The following is a 17578-nucleotide window of genomic DNA, read 5'->3' as shown; positions in this document are numbered from 1 at the left end:
TCTTACGGTGACATATATAAGGGGAAGGCGAAGGAGGGAGGCGCTCACCGTCGCGCTGCAGCAGGCTGGGGGCCAGCATGTCGAGCGCGCGGTAGGCCACGTGCTGCAGCGCGGGGCGCGCCGCGCGCAGCGCCGCCAGCCCCGCCGCGCGCAGCTCCGCCGGCATCACCTCCTAACAACCAGTGCGTGCTCCGAATTTACGTACGATAATAATTATTAAAACCTTCTAACGGGTTTTAAAGTCAATTTATTAATACTTAGCGACCCGTCGTGTGCAATGCCGAATGTATTATACTTATGTTAACGTTATTTTTGAATCATTCTATCTATTAAAAAAACCACTGCGCAGAATAGATCTATACATACATAAAAACAGACGACGGGAGCCGGGAAGCGGTTTCATTTTTTACTACATATTACCCGCAGTAAGAGCTATATATATCTTCTTTATCTGTATGTGGTAGTCGAGCACGCTTCGGCACGAATTGGGCCAGCTCGCACCGGGAAAGAAGCACACAGAAGACCGGCGTGAATATCATTCTGCTATGTTTCATTCGGTGAGTGGGAGAGCCGGAGGCCCATATCCTTTTCCTTCCCCTTCCCAGTCTTTAGTAAGGTCTCCAATGGACCTTATGCCTCTCTAAATGTTCATGGGCGGTGGTAGCGCTTACCATCAGCGTCTCGCCAGCGGCAGCGCAGCGGCAAAAATAATCCTCTCATAGATAGTTGGCAATAAGATGATTGTAATGTTTCAAAATATCAAGCACGCTTTTTACTCTGAAGTGAATTATTGTGTTAATAACATAAATTTTATTATAATTGTGTTTTGAGGTAAATCATTACGATTCATTGTTTTATCTGCTATTACTGTAATATTACTATAATATGACTGAATATTAAACTCTTTTTCATCACAATTCATTCAAATAAAATAAATAAATAAAATTTTCTATACAATTATTAAAATATAATGAAGTGACAAATATTCAAAGAACTTCACAAATTCACTCATAAAAAGGATTGATTTATTGAATAGCGTCGATTTCGTTTAAAAATGTAAAGAACAATGGCGAGATTATATATACCTGAAGTGTTTAAGTAGCGTCTAGAAACGAAATTATGAAAAACATACTAAAAGAATTAGTTTGTTTTTTATACGGTTTTTGTTTGAAGTGTTAAAGCCGACGTAAAATTGTATAAAATAATAAACTGTTTATTGAATTTTCGGTCCTCGATTATTTGGTTTTTTAGTCATTACTGGAGTTACCCTTAAAAAATCGCATGAAGTTAGTAAAATACTTTATAAACCAATATCTGTAGTTAAAAAAATCGTATAAATATTTATAGTTTTTATGTCAAAAAAGTGATTTTGTGAATTATTTAAATAAAATAATTATAATTTAATTAGTTGTATCAGGAGTACTTATTAGATATTGTCATAGCAACAATGATAATATTATTATATCCGATCGTACGATGACTTGACAGTTGAGAGTACAAGAATTTAAAATACTGGAAAAAATAAGTAACAACTTTTCTGTTCGAAAAGCTCGTACGTGTTCTTGGTATTCTCGCAGTTTTTGTTGAAATATCTTTAGTTCTGACCGAAATAATGTTATGGCCGTTCCTATATTAGAATATATAGAGACTTAATTTTATTTGCCTTGGGAATGTAACAAATACGTCAAGCTCGCTCATACTATGGCGAGCATATACGTTCCCATGGCAATGGTGGATATAAGATTGAAGTATGCAGTGAAAACATTGATTCCTCTGATTATAATTTACGAGGAAATGATGAAACTATTTGATAAGAGGATAACAATATAAAGGATGGCCTATGTTTATCGGGGATCATTATCTCCAAAGGATTCCAATGGTAAAAGAATTTTCAAATCGGTCGAGTAGTTTCGGAACCTATTCAATTAAAACAAAACATCAAATCTTTCCTCTTTATAATATTAGTGTAGATAATTTCAATAAATTATTTATCTTAGACATTTTAACATATCTCCATCTTGTTGATTTTCAAAACCTAACCTCGAAATTCATATCTTTTCTTTGTGACCTCCAATCATAAAAATTCTTAAAGATTTTGTTTGAGTAATAGAACCACTATATTTTTCATATGTTTTGATAGATAGATGCTTCAAATCGATCACAGGTAAAATGTCATCCCGTACATCCCGTCTGTTAGAAACGTGTGGAGTCTGAGAACCTTTAGTTTCAATATTGTATACTAGCTGCTCCCCGCGGTTTCACCCGCGTAAGTGCGCATGCCGTAGGAATATCGGGATAAAAAGTTGCCTATATGTTATTCCAGTTGTCTAGCTATCTACGTACCAAATATCATTGCAATCGGTTGAGTAGTTTTTGCGTCAAAGAGCACCAAACGCAAACACCCTTACCTTTCGCTTTTAAAATCAGATATAATATTTGATACTATATATATCATATATAAATATAATATATGATATCTTACTAAATGTCGAAACTTCTTCAGGGGCGACAGATCAGGTTCGATTGCCAATATTTCGGCGAGTTTGAGCAGTGCGTCCGTCGTTAAAGCTTCGCATATGCACAGCTCGTCCGCTGTTCGTCCACTGCTGGCATCCTGTGCTCCAAAACCTAGGAATGTTTTAACATTATTATATAGTTTACATTACATTATTATCTCGATTTTTTGTTGATGTTTTGTGAGGAAATCAATGTTACGCCTCGTTATTCTCTTCCTCTTCATCGATTATATTTATCAGAGGCATTCCACCGTCTGGCAATATGCATTGATTATAATCGAGAGCTTAAGTCGAGAACACAAACAAATAATTAAGTAATTTCTTTAGACTCACGTAAAATATTGAGGTAAACTTCGCCGACAAGTTTGAACATCGTTTGTAAACGCAATTCTAGAGGCAGGTCTCGTTCTTTTTTATAATGATAATACGTAGCTATCACAATTCGAAAGGTAGGCAAAGCCAAGGTGGCGATCTGTAACGAAATGAAAAACGTACGTAGAACGTAGCATAAGAAAGAAGCGTTAGGAAGGAGAGTTTGGGAGCGTGAAGCGGGTAGCGGTGGGTGGGGAGCGGGGAGCGGGGAGCGGGGACGCACCTTGGCGTTGAAGAACGTCGACTCGCGCGCCAGCGCTGCCAGCGCCTCGTTGGCCGCCGACTGCACCGCCACCGAGAATTCCAGCTCGCTCCACGAGACGCTTCTGTTTTTGTAGTACACATACCAAAGGAGGGAGCTGTGGCACAATATCGCTTCCCACTCCATGTCCGAGGCTCGCCTGATGCGATAACAATGTAAAAAAAAATGAAAAAGGACAATCGATACTATCGATACTTCATAATATCATAATATAAAGCTTAAGATTGTTTAATTGAACTTTGCCACTACCTGACCGGACCGGGGCGGGTACGCTTAACGACCGATCTTTATCGGGAATGCACAAGGGAAGCTTGCATTTCTTACCCTTATTATATTAAGTTTAAATTGTGTTTAGAATGATGTACCATTCTTGAAAATACGAGTCGAATATAACTGTATCATGTATAGAGTGGTATAGGCGGCATACCCGTCGGGCAGCGTGCTGCGGCAGGCGGGGTGGCGCGGGTCGTCGGGCAGGTCGGCGTGCGGGTCGCGGCGTCGCAGCCGCAGCGCGGCGGTGCGCGCCGCCACCACGCGGGCGGCCCTCGCGGCGTTCGTAGGGCTCGTGGCCGAGATCGTCTTGGCCGCGTTTGTCTGCAACGCGAATTTGAGCATCATTTCATTAAATCTGTGTCGCTATATACAATACGACGTGAAATCCCGCCAGTGGATGATTTACAAATTTTCAGGGTAAAGGCTGAATAGTTATTGCCACCCTTGCCTCTACAATTGTCATGTCATACATTATTTTTACGATGCAACAATTGCACGTAAAATAATTTTTGGGTATATTTTTGAACTAATCGAAGCTGAATTATGTATGGGCGGGGTTATGTATGCTATTTACACAACAGTGAAAATTTGGTAAAGGTGAATAAATAATCTTTATTGCGCTTACAAACAGTTCAAGATTTTATTTAAATTTCAATGGAATTTTCTGAAGCTACTAGTGCATGTAAAACACATGACTATTATAGTCAATTCATAAGATGGAAATCGGAAAAATTGTATACTAAATTATTAATTATATTTCAATAATAAAAATCGAAAAATTACATACAAACCATCCAGTTCGCAGCCTCCAACCAGTAGTAAGTCTGTCATGTATGGGTTGTTAGTGGGAAGAGGGGCATATTTTTCATAATTTCGCTCTTTTCACTAATAAAAAGTGTGGGCAATAGCTGTTTGACTCTAGAATATGGAAGATTGCTACTCTCGAAATGCGTGTGACAAGCGAGAGAGAATAGTCATCGACAAAATTGGCGGCGTCGAAAATAAAAAATAAAATATGTTACCTGAATGCTGTGAAAATATCCATTCGATTGAATTAATTCCTCAAACTCCGATTGACTTAGTTCATAAAACGTTCTCTCTATATACTCCTTTTTTATAAAATCTTTTTGTAATCTTTTGCAGACATCAAACACTGTATGTGCGCGGGCATATGCGTAGTAATAGCCGTACTTATTTGCAAGGTTGTTCAATAATTTAACGACCATAACGAAAAATTCTTTACAACTCTCTTTCTCAATTTTATAAATTAGCCGCAATGCCCAGTGTTCTCCTTTTTCAAGAAGATCGTTGAATGGTAACTGAAACGAAAGTTATAATTAAACCACACAAACTATAATTGTTCAATTTATAGCAAGGAATCCACCAACAGAAGACATCCTGACCTGCGGCGCGGTGTAGCTGAAGTAGGCGCTGTCGGGGTGCAGCTCGTGGAGCGAGTGCAGCACGCCGAAGTCGCGCGCGAGGTCCGCGCAGGCGCGCGCGTGCTTCTGCGCCGCCGGCGACCACTTGCCCTGAGCGAACGCTTTCGCTTTGTCTATGCTGCTGACTACCTTGAGCAAATACAGTCCGCGGAACAGAACATTCTTTGTAAATATTTCGAGATCCTTCTTCCTAAGATATATTTCCTCGTTCCCGTCCAGAATTCGCATTATTCCTTCGCGTTGGAAGCCGAGGGACTCGTCCTCAATTTCCGTGGGACAGTCCAAAAGGCCTAAGATGCAATCTTTAACAAGAGCGACGGTTCGCACCGTAGCTGAACATTTGTAATCTGTTGGATTTTCGAAAAGTATTTCATGAATATGTCCGATTGTATCGTTGTCTGTGGTTTGTTTGAAATAATCCGTTAAATAGAAACTTAATTCCACCAAATAATTCACGAAAACCTCAACGTATGGATATTCCCTGAAAGAAAAAGTACTAAACATTGAAAATAATGCATCAGTAAATTGAATCTAAAAAATAATGGTGATATTATCATCATGCAATAAGCGAGCGACGCAAAAAGCCACTCACAGAAGTGCCAGCCGACGCTGCAGCGCGGCGGCGGCGCAGCGCGCAAAGTGTCGCGCGGCGCGGTGCGGCAACCGCGCGCGCGCCGCACACGCCTCCGAGCACTGCTGCACGCGCCGCGCGCTCTCCTCGCTGTCACCAACCTTTACAATGTTTTGCCAACGCGTTTAAATTGATGACTTCAAAATTAAAGAATGAAAATAATAGGTATTTATAATGACACCACAACGGCTCATTACCGACATTGATTACGATTTCTCGTGCACTTTACGATGACGTCCTGATTTTATATAATATTATGTAAATTCTATGTTATTGTTTTGTTTTATTAACTTTGAATGTCCGCCTAAATTATAATTCATGGTTTACTCTATCCGCTGTCCTACCATTTCCCAGATATTGCTCTTTTGAGAATCACGTTCTATATAATTTATGTTCGGAATTAATCAACATTAATTATATTTTCTAAAATATAGTATAAAATAAACAGTGAAGTGAACACACGAGTTTTTCTTCGATATTCCTTTGCCAATTTGATTTGAACCTTAACTCAATATACAATTTACATATGAGGTATTTGTCCTCGGCGCATTTTTTTTTTTGACTATATGATGTGCATAAACCAGAGGACAAGAAAATTTGATTGGGAGTTTTGAACCAAACCGCCGATGGAAGAAAATTGAAAGACCCAGTTGTAATTTAGATTTAAATGTTAATTCAGCAGTCATTATGGTAAGTATACTAATATTTGTACTAGGTAACTTCAAATGACCAAAATTATGACGCTTGCTTTTAAGAATGATTTACTCCAAAAAATATTATGATATTGTTTCACGAATATCGTATAACATACGAGTATTAATCCTCAAACATTTTACCAGGTGGCAGGCACATAGTGTTATAGAAAACCCAAAATTGTATTTTTTCTCGAATAATTTCTGTGTGTTCCGCTTAGTTCTGTCGGAATTTTCATTATTTCAATAATAATATAATAGAATTAATAACAGTATATAGCCGAAGAGTTTGTTTGTTTGAACTTGCTAATTTCAGAAACTATTCGTCAGATTTCGAAAAATAATCGTTGAATTATGTAGGTACGTGAACTCTGTGAATAACACTTTTACGTCCGGACGAAGGACCATGTATGACACAGGAGGATCTGAGCGAAACACTGTTATACTTTTCAACGAATTATTCTACCCGATTTGCACTGTAAACCAGTGTTACCAACTCTCAGAAATATTTACCCCTAACTCTAAGTCAAAACCCCCTAAAACTGCGTCAATTATTTGAAAATCCCCCTAAAAAATAATATTCAATCAAAATAATATAATAAGTAATATTCAGTAATATTTATTAATACTTTTTATTAATAAATTTACTAATACAATAAAAATTATGTCAGTTTCCTCTGAAGAGTCAGAATTTTTAAAATCACACATGTTAACATTGTACAAAAATATAATTACACCAGTCCTAAGTCATTCGCTAGGTGAAAAAATAAATTTAATTGATTATTGCATTGGATAGTTCTATTATATTCAGAATATTATATATTCAGAAAAACCCTAAAAATACCCCTAAACATATAAAACCCCTAAAAAAATCCCATTCCACTAATTTACTCTAAGTTGGGAACACTGCTATAAACTTTTACTACACTATTTTACAACACTGCTTAACTGTTGACTACTACTGGATGTACTGGTTACTGGAAGTACTGTTTACTGGATGTACTGGTTACTGGATGTACTGGTTAATGGATGTACTGGTTACTGGATGCTAACCCTTTGTACAAGATAGCTTATACATACATTGTTGAGAACTTTACTAGCGTGCTCTAGCTTCGCATAGAAGAGAGCAGCGCCATCTGGCGACAGGGATTGAAGTTCTAACACTCTGTATGTCTTGCGCGACATATTTTTCGCTGTGGACGTTGTTCTCGTCGACAAGCAAACCGACGTTAAAAACCGATTTAGTTCACACTTATAACTCTGTTACATTGAATAGTAGTGACAAGATTAAAATATTAAATATTTGTGCAACAAAAAACCTTAAAAGGAACACCGGCACGAGAATGTTTGGTTGACTTCGCAGGCACACCTGCACGGATGCTTTTACAAAAACACAGTGATTTTATATTTAGTCATAACGGAATTATCTCACCTGAACTGTTAGATGACGTTCGAAAGTATGAAGAAGTAGAGTTAATGTCAGGGCAGGACAATCGCTCTCCAGACTCACGTTTGACGACAATAACATTTCAATAACACTCGCAGTTAATAGCGTTTCTGGAACACAGTATTATATTGAGTCCGATTGGGTAATGGAAACTTAAATTAGTTAAAACAAATAAAAATAACTTTCAAGTTTTTTTATTTATTTATAATGTAACCGTAACAAAAGGACGAAATTCCTACGACACGCTTCTTGTAGCCGTATCCTTAGTCCTCCTGGCCGAGAGTATTTTAGAACATAAGTACTAATAAAACATGTTATTTACCATCACGCGCAAGGCATTCTAGGACGATCTTGATAGCTCCTAGCCCCAGGGGGTTGTCGTCGGACGTGCGCAGAGCGCGCTCGAGCAGCTCGGCGCGCAGCCACCGCGCCCCCGCGCAGCTGCTGTGCGCGAGGGACAGGCCTGCCAGCGCGCACCGCTGCAGCACCACCGACGGTAACTGGGAAACGTTGCTGAGACTGTGTTACCCAGTTAAATAGCTAATAGTACGCTAATACAACGGATCGTTTGGATGACAGGAAACATTATGATTAATGGATATAATATTAATATTTTTTAAAAGAAACGTATGTAAAGCACACTTAACAATAATGAATACTAAGAAGGCGTCGGTCACAGAAGGGCTTACCTTTTCGAATGATTTAAACATAAGCTCCAGCTCCTCTTCACTGAAGAATCTCGACATCTCAAACACAATTTCGACGAGAGAGCGACTAGCCGCCTCGCCTTCGAGCCACGCCCGTATCACTTTGTCATAAACTGAGTAGAGCGAATCTATTCCGTGCTCCTTCGCTACGGATAGTATCCTATCTATATTCTCTAAATCCACATAAAAACTGAGCAAGGCTTCCAATAGGGCTGCTTCCATATTCTTATCACCACCACGTAGGAAATAAGCATTACATGTCGTACTTAGGAAATCTTCGAAGCCAGATTTGTACTTGCACATAACAACTTCGTTATTAGCCTTCAACAGCTTGATAATTAATATGTGTATTTCGATAGCATTAAACACATTGCCTCCATTCCGTCGCTCATAATCAATATTATTAACAATAGCCTTAGATAAGGTTTGCCAGTAAAATTTCGTATCTTTGAAGCCCGTCTTCGTTCGATCGGTCAATCGCTTAGCAATTACATCAGAACCACTGGCTACTCTATTTTTGGATTGGTCATTTACAATTAGAATCTTTTCAAAAAACGTTTTGTACTTTTTTGAGAATCTCAGGAACTCCTCCAATTTGGTGGTACTCAACTTTGAGTTAGTGAAACCTATTCCCTTGGAACTGAAATATAAAAGGGAACATAATATATAAACATCCATGGATTAAAGTCATAGTATGTCTTTCACGTGTATAATACTGAATTACATCGATTACACGAGTAAGTGCACCAAACTATGCAAATTCTAAAATTAGTGTGGGAGCCGAGCAGTCGCGTGAAATAGTAGCATGCTTCTGTGTTTCGTACAGTGAGCATTCCTCACCCTTCCCAGTCCATTCCTTCTTTCCACTCGTCAATTCTTTGCTTGCCTTTTACCTATGACGCGAGCAGCGCATTCGTAGAGGCATACACTGCGAACATTCATGGGCGGTATTGATAGCTTACCATCAAGCGAACCTCAAGCTAAACAGCCCGCTATTACATAAAAAAATAATTAGATGAGTAATTGTCATACAGCTGTCACTTTTTCCTGTTAATACTTAAATAAGTAGATATCGAATCCTATAAAACATCGCTTTGCTTTGAAACGCGGCGCATTCGTAGGGATTGTACTTTGGTGTTCGTTCGTTGTTTATTCAATGTTCGACCCAACTCTCTCTTTGTAGTGACTGGCTGCGATTTGTTATCAACGGACTAAATCAATTAGGTAGTTGTGCAGAATCGCCGTACATATATCTACTATGGTAAAATAATTTACTCACACAGCAGCAAAGGCGTCAAGGTAAGTCTCGCAGTAATCGCTCAGTATTAATTCAACTGATTTCTTTTCCAGAAGAGTTAAAAGCACCTCGGCTAAGACGGAACCGTCACCCCACATACCTGTGATGAAATTGACAACAGATGTTGTTGCTCTAATATCATTTTGTTACCAGACGTTATTTGAACAACAGCCAGAGAAAATGTCCTTACCATACAAATTCTTAAAAATTATAGTCTTTTTAACTACTTCATATGCTACTAGCGTTGCGCCCCGGGTACGGCCGTGGTATATAAGATAACATAGATAGGCACTAAGGGCACAGAACAATAAATACAAGTACTGAGGGATCGCGTACATATTCAACGGTGAAAGAATTTTTGGGAACGGTCCAGTAGTTCCAGAGACAAGAACCTTCAAACAAATAATCTCAGCTTTATATATTTAGTGTATAGTATAGATGTATATATTAAACTACATTGATGAACTAACTACATTTAATTTTGTATGTGTTCAACTACAAAATTGTACTAGATTTGAGCAAATTTACGATTTCTTGTGTTTGGTTTTGAAATAAAATGATACTCACCAATTTGCAACGATTCAACAAATGTTTGTGTAAGAAGATCTTGTTTGTCATTCCAATACGTCGATTTCTGTCAATTTTGTGAATGCATATTATCGAAATTTATTTAATTTTTTAACCAACTCTCGTTATTAATTGACGCCCCCAAACAAACAAATGAAATGTCGAATCTTTCCCCTTTATAAAATACTAGCTGCGCCTCGCGGTTTCACCCGCGTTTGTCCGTATCCCGTAGGAATAACGGGATAAAAAGTTGCCCATATGTTATTCCAGTTGCCCAGCTGTCTACGTACCAAATTTTATTGCAATCAGTTCAGTAGTTTTTGCGTGAAAGAGCAACAAACACACGCACATCCTTAAGTAGGATTATAAATAGAGAAGTATTTATTTTAATATAAATTAAAGTACTTTATTGATTTTGCTGCGTAAAATAAAACCACACCGATGATAATTTTAAATTGGCGCATGTAAGATACTTTATATACTGGAGGCAGAATTTGGATTTTATGTAGTTTGCATTTAAAGGGAAAGTTTTTGGAATACCTCTGGTTCGGGGTCGTATTTATTTATCACGTGGAGCAGGCAGCGCCGCACCCAGCCCGGCAAAGCGTCTTCTACATCCGCGGGATCACTTTTCTTAACAAGATTCAGTAACTCCTGTAAAACAATAAACCTATTCTGTATTCATTTCAATGCATAAATACATATCCCATAATATAATAACAAATAAATAAATGAAAATAAAATAAAATGTATCAGCAAGGACAAATATTAAATTGACAACGATGCACTGCCTTCTGAACTAGTTTATTATCTGTATCTCAAAAGACAGTGCCTTCCCTTTAAATTCAAATACATAATATTTATAATTTCATTTTACAATTTGAGTTTAATAATTTAAAAAAATAATAAACATAATAATAAATTACGTTTACATTATATAATTTAAGCCGATGGATATGTGTGGTGTGGGTGTGTTTGTGTGTGTAAGCGCGTGTGTGTTTGTGTTGTGCGTATATGAATGTTTTAATGATAGTTTGTGTTCGCTTGAGGAGGAAAATCTGATCGACCGTACTTCGGTTCCGACAAAACCCACACTGACACTCGCTGAGAATTCTTTCCGCATATGGTTCCAGTCTGTCAAGCAGTATGTACGAAAGATCTTATGCGCTGTTGGCAACAGGACAATTCCGCGATAGTTGCTACATTTCTTCCTGCTGCCCTTCTTCTGAACTGGGCAGATGATGACTTCAAACTACTTAAGGTTTTTTCAAATGCACGAAAATATTACAACTATTGAGACACTTGTTACAAAGAACAACAACTAACTCCGCAACAAAAACTAACGCCGCAGTTTTACCTGCGTAAGTCCGTACGAAAAAGTTGCCTATATGTTATTCCAGTTATCCAGCTGTCTACGTAACAAATTTATTGCAATCGGTTCTTACAAACGTTCGCATTTATAATATTAGTAGGAGGTGGCTGTAGTATTCTAAAGTTGATGAAAATAAAAGATACGAAATTGGACTTATTTATCCAAATCCAATCTTCCTTATCAATAGTTAGAAAGTATGTTTTCAACGTATATTTACGATTTAATAAAGGGAACTTACAGCCATGGAGACCCCCCAGGACTAAAGGCCCGAGGCGTACTGATATTAGTGTGAAAAGTCAGCAATTACCTTAATCTTTGGTGGCAAAGGATCCGACATCTCAACCTCCATGGTAGCTAAATCTGTAACGTATCATTGTTACTGTATATGTATATGTAAATATATGAAAGCATTCAAACAAAATTTCATGGAATCAGGTTGAAAAATAGGTTTTAAATAAGTTTTAACAGATCAATTATTCAAAGATCATCAGATTGCTTATTCACCCCTGTCCTCAGATGTATAAAAACACAATGCTTGTACCAAAAATGTCTTTGTGTCTGGTGGTTGGGCGAACGACTGGACCGATTTTGAAGAGATATTCACTGGCACATTGAGGAGAAACTTGTGATACTTCAGAAACATTGGGATAAAGGGGAAAACGACGAAACGCAGCAAGTTTTGCAATGTAAAGAAAAATTATCGAAATATTTCACGTTATTTATTATAACTTTTTAAAAATTTAAAACTTAAGAAGAACTGTTTTTAGCGAAAACACTAAATCGTCTTAAAAATTTAAGAACTAGATTAAATTCTTATGGGACTACAAGAGATATCGGCTTTCAAATAAAAAAGAGTCATCAAAATCGATTCACCCAGTCGAAAGTGTTGAGTTTGAATTGAGATCCTTTTCATTTTTTTGAAGTCACTTAAGATTTAAAAACAAATTAGTAAGAACATAGTCGTAGGCAATTTTTCAATGGACTCGTCATTTAATTTCATATTGTATTCAAATAATTATTATATGGTAACAGTATAAGTAGTGTGTTTATTGTACCGACTCATAACCATAAACAATATAGCACTATACTAGTACCTACTACATAACCCAATAGAATCAACAAACGCTACAACGAACGTAACAATATAATGATATACACACCTTTTAATATTTTTTTCGGTTGTTTACACAAGGTCGTACATCTATAAAGTAAAAGTATAAGGTAAAGTTTCACTAAGTGTCTATCATATTATAAAATAGCATGTTTTTTTAATTAAACAAACACATTTACTATCAGCTAAACTGGGCCGTGCGAATCTATTACTAGGAAAGAGGAGACTGAACTTGAACTTTGGTTATTAAAATCCCCAAAGGGCCTCTACTCTCTAGTCCGGTATCGTGCTTTAGCTCTATGAGCAACATTAGTTATTCGGTTTCCGTACCGATATCAAAACACATCGAACTGAATAATTATCTAAAACTTCCTCTATATTCTATTAGCTAATATTGTATCTGACGTGTTGTTAAAATTAGAATATTACATTATATACCCAAATTATCCTAAAAGATATTTAAGTCAATAAGTAACCCAGTTCTTGGTATCTACGTATTTCATTATTATTTTTTTTTTTACTTATAATGGCATCGTATCTATATGGTATTCTTTAGTAATGTCTGCAAAGGGTATAAATTTCTTAGGTCAAATAAGAACAAGTAAACCATTAATCTTGAACAGTCTCTTAACGTTAAAAAAAAAATCGTTTTTTGGTTCGGTATGGGTATTAAAACCATGACATTTGATATAGTTAGCCGAATTCTGATAACTGGGTCATGCGTTCAACGTAGATATAGTAGGTGCTATATGTATACATTCAACGTTGTTTTCGTCTTCGGTCTTGCTCTGTACCTACCTACACTCTACACGTGTGCGGTCCCCGCGCGTCGCTGCGGCGAGGCGCCTCTCCGCTCTCATACCAACACGATTTCGTAATTATTGTTTTGTTTTCAATGTGTGGTGTTTATAGGGAATTAACAACCATTAAGATCTACACTATGTTTATACTTGATATAGAGAGACAGAATATAAAATAATTTAGATATTGGGGTTAGCTGCTATAAATATGTAGAACCTTTTATTTGTATATCGTCATACGTCAAATAATGACATTTTTTACGATTTTCTAAGGCCTTGGTTCATTTTATTTGCAAGTTTCATCGAGATCTCTACTTGGAAATGAAATATAGTCCATAATCCTTACGAATATAATATACATAACGTTGCTTTCTATCGGTAAGATATTTTTATTCTTATAGGGTTAGTAGATCCAGAAATTACCCTATATCTTACAACGTATCAAACTCATAAATTCACAAACTTTAGCGCTATAACAGATAAAATAATACCATACTACGCTTTGTTATATTATTAGTAAATTAAATACATATACTTATACCTAAGTATGGAAGAATATGGATAAAATACCTGAAGCATTTGCAAGGGGCAAAATATTTTAAAAGGAGACATTGTGTCCTACAGTAAAATACTGATATATTTTGTACAGAAACGCGTAGCAAAATATGCTGTAAATTCAATAGTAAATATAATGTAATTGAACAAATTTAAAAATTATTAATTTCTCGAGATTTTTATCGCCTATAGGTTTTGTAGTTAAATACAATGATTATGATGAGATATCGTAAATCACTATTTTTTTTTTTAAGGCGTCAAAAACAGATATCTATTATACGTATTCGATTTTAGGAGAATACCCGTAGACCCGTAGAGTGTAGACCCATAGACCCGTATATGATATATAAAGTACCTTTACATTATGTAAGTATAGGTACTTACTTCATGTAAAGCTACTTTACATGTATGTGTATAGGAAGTGTATAGAACACTTCCTACACACCTTTTAACAGAGAGTTTCCCATGAAGTCTTCCCATGTCTACGCTTGCTGGATAGTGCGTATAAAATAATATTAAATTGCGTTTAAAATTCGTTAAAAACTGAGGTACTTCGATTCCTATTACTGTCATAAGATATTACTATATAATTTCCAACTATTTAAAATCATTGAAAGAGGTATATACTAAAATAATGCGCAATTAACAAAGATAATCAATAATATTTGAAATTGTCTACACTATTAATGTGATTATTATAATATGTAAACGATAAAATATTAACTAAGTTATCGACATTAATCCACATTGTATTAGATATTCTTCGAGGTAATCGATGCATTTTAATCTGTACGAGGTGCTCTTGAGTGTTTCATAATGTATGAAAATCTTATTCTGTTAGCTGTCTCGGTACATTTACACGCTTGTGTGGGCTGTAGTTCGTCTCCAGAATTGACAATACATTCGCCGAAACATTCGCCTCTTCACTCGACTAAGCATTTGTATACAAGCATTGTCGCGACCCCTGTTCACAAGACTCAAACTAAAGAACATAATTACTTGCTGTACTTTATAGATTTAAAATATAAGCAATCATGATAAAATAATATACATTGTATTCAATTAAACACTCTGGCCAAATATAAAATACAAAAATACTTTTTATTAAGTCTTAGATGAAGCATTCATAGTTGGTAGGTACATAATAGTTACATAATATTAATAACAATAACCGATAAAACAATTTATTCAGTTCATTATTCAGAATAAAATAAATATTTAATGGATTAGTTTTGTTTTTCACAATACACATTATTACAATGATAGTATCCTCACCTTCGGCACAGTGCATTAGTCTCGTATTTTTTATCTGTATTAAAAAGTGAACACGTCAAACGTTAAAAATGTCACTAACACGCGTTCCTTCTGCTGTTACAAAGAACTTGGCATTCGCTAAACAGCTGTGTTCGCCGGTTAACACTTTAATTTTGCGAAGATCTTTTGCGACTGTAGCCGCTCAAAAAACAAATTCTAAAATGTATATTGCCGAGGAACGAGGATCTGCATACTCACCCGACTATAGAGTCTATTTCAGTAAGTCTAGATAAATATGTATTGATAAAAACTATCTTTACGTCACGTATCTCGTATGTTACAGAAAGATTCAATTCAATCCTATTCAATTCTACATAATTATCATAAGGTATTCAAATTAAAAGGTCAATATGAATAAGCTATCCATAAATTTCGCTATTTGATAATCGAGATAATAAGAATTGGTTGTCTATCATAAATAATTTATCTAAGATTTTTTACTTTTAATATTTTAATCCAGAAAGGACCTAAACACTTTATCATTAATTAAGCTGGCATAAGTTACATTCTAAAATATCTCTTGCCAAAATACCATCATTAGTAATAGAGATTACCTATTTCTTAAGATTTGTTTCCAGAATTATATCCAATCATTTAAAACTGTAAGTATTTGTATTGATGTTACTAACAGATAAATGTTGACACATGCTTACTGAACTTCAATTAAATATTTATTTTTGAGTCGGTTGAGTGTGTCAATAGTCAATATATTTTATCTATATCATTTCTTTCTTATTCATACTTTGGTTTGCTTCAAATGTTTATTGTATAAGTATGCCATTTATAGGATATCAAAGTTTAACAATGTGAAAGTGGAGTTTTAAATGATAGTGATACACATATTTCCTATTCTATTTTAACTGTACATACTACTTTACTTAAAATTAAATTAAAATAAAATATACAGTTGTTGCCCCAAACATATTATTAAATTGAGCTTAAATTTTTACTTACATGTAAAGGAGTGATTATTCTCTGAGTTATTTTCAGTCTGCAACTGGATTATTTCTTAAAAAACATAAGTCATGACAACTTAACATTGAGTTTTTTGTATATCTAACGTTCTTTTAAGCTAGGATAAGAGTTACATAGATTTAATCTAAATGCCAATGCTAATATCAATCACACTTAACACTAATATTATAAATGTGAAAGTTTGGATTTTTGTCCGTTAATCACGCTGAAACTATTGAACGGATTTTGATGAAATTTAGTATACAAATAGGGTATGAGCTGACTTGGGTGATAGGATACTTTTTATCCCGATTAAATGCTCCCTTGAGATTAAACAGGAATCTTGATATCCAGGAGGAGCTGGGATGAGCATCTAGTAATATATAAATTTCTCTTGTCACAATTCTCATTAATGATATTGAGAAAGTAAACCAAAAACCGATAGAAAAGAAGTGTTTTGTGTGAGCATTACCCAATTGAATGAATGAACTTAATATCTGCATTATATTAAACTCAGTTGCGCTTGTACGGAATGATTAGTCATAAATTTCAATTAACACAGCTTATGTCTGTGAAATTATCAATATAATCTTGTAATGTTGATGCCCTTTATCACAACTTCCTGATTAAACCTACACTTGGATACAGAGGATGAGAGCGGCCCCATATCGCCACTGCACGACATCCCGCTGTGGGCGGACCGCGAGCGGCGGCTGGCGCACATGGTGGTGGAGGTGCCGCGCTGGTCCAACGCCAAGATGGAGATCAGCCTCGGCGAGCCGCTCAACCCCATCAAGCAGGACGTGAAGAAGGGCGCGCTGCGTTTCGTGAGCAACGTGTTCCCGCATCACGGCTACATCTGGAACTACGGCGCGCTGCCGCAGACGTGGGAGAACCCGCAGCACGTGGACGCGGGCACGCAGGCGCGCGGCGACAACGACCCCATCGACGTGATCGAGATCGGCGACCGCGTGGCGGCGCGCGGCGACGTGCTCACCGTCAAGATCCTCGGCACGCTGGCGCTCATCGACGAGGGCGAGACGGACTGGAAGCTGCTGGCCGTGGACGTGCGCGACCCGGCCGCCGCGCGCCTGCACTGCGTGGCCGACGTGGAGCGCGAGCGGCCAGGCCTGCTGCGCGCCACCGTCGAGTGGTTCCGCCTCTACAAGGTGCCCGACGGCAAGCCGCGCAACCAGTTCGCCTTCGACGGCGAGGCCAAGGACGCCGCCTTCGCGCACCGCGTCGTCGACGAGGTGCGCCCCTCCA

General features: G+C 37.0%; 2 protein-coding genes across 2 annotated transcripts in view; one reads left to right on the top strand and one right to left on the bottom strand.

Annotated features, from left to right (window-relative positions):
- LOC119838306 overlaps window positions 1–12884 on the bottom strand; it is a 15534-nt gene extending 2650 nt beyond the window's left edge. Inside the window, exons 1-16 of the mRNA XM_038364176.1 lie at window positions 12739–12884; window positions 11886–11938; window positions 10747–10860; window positions 10207–10273; window positions 9622–9739; window positions 8325–8982; window positions 7958–8135; window positions 7621–7745; window positions 5458–5597; window positions 4827–5346; window positions 4446–4742; window positions 3578–3744; window positions 3112–3289; window positions 2850–2988; window positions 2483–2628; window positions 49–172 (exon numbers count right to left, since the gene is read on the bottom strand). Coding sequence (XP_038220104.1) covers window positions 49–172; window positions 2483–2628; window positions 2850–2988; window positions 3112–3289; window positions 3578–3744; window positions 4446–4742; window positions 4827–5346; window positions 5458–5597; window positions 7621–7745; window positions 7958–8135; window positions 8325–8982; window positions 9622–9739; window positions 10207–10273; window positions 10747–10860; window positions 11886–11927 — 3013 coding nt within the window. The 5' untranslated portion in view covers window positions 11928–11938; window positions 12739–12884. The remainder of the gene's footprint in view (window positions 1–48; window positions 173–2482; window positions 2629–2849; window positions 2989–3111; window positions 3290–3577; window positions 3745–4445; window positions 4743–4826; window positions 5347–5457; window positions 5598–7620; window positions 7746–7957; window positions 8136–8324; window positions 8983–9621; window positions 9740–10206; window positions 10274–10746; window positions 10861–11885; window positions 11939–12738) is intronic.
- A 2485-nt stretch (window positions 12885–15369) lies between these two features.
- The window catches only part of LOC119838329 (inorganic pyrophosphatase), a 5487-nt gene continuing 3278 nt past the window's right edge, over window positions 15370–17578 (top strand). The window contains exons 1-2 of the mRNA XM_038364219.1: window positions 15370–15577; window positions 16961–17565. Coding sequence (XP_038220147.1) covers window positions 15388–15577; window positions 16961–17565 — 795 coding nt within the window. The 5' untranslated portion in view covers window positions 15370–15387. The remainder of the gene's footprint in view (window positions 15578–16960; window positions 17566–17578) is intronic.

The sequence above is a fragment of the Zerene cesonia genome, unplaced genomic scaffold (genome assembly GCF_012273895.1).
Source record: "Zerene cesonia ecotype Mississippi unplaced genomic scaffold, Zerene_cesonia_1.1 Zces_u002, whole genome shotgun sequence".
NCBI lineage: Eukaryota > Metazoa > Arthropoda > Insecta > Lepidoptera > Pieridae > Zerene > Zerene cesonia.
Note: the sequence above shows the minus strand (reverse complement) of the source record. Positions and strands in the feature narration are given on the sequence as shown.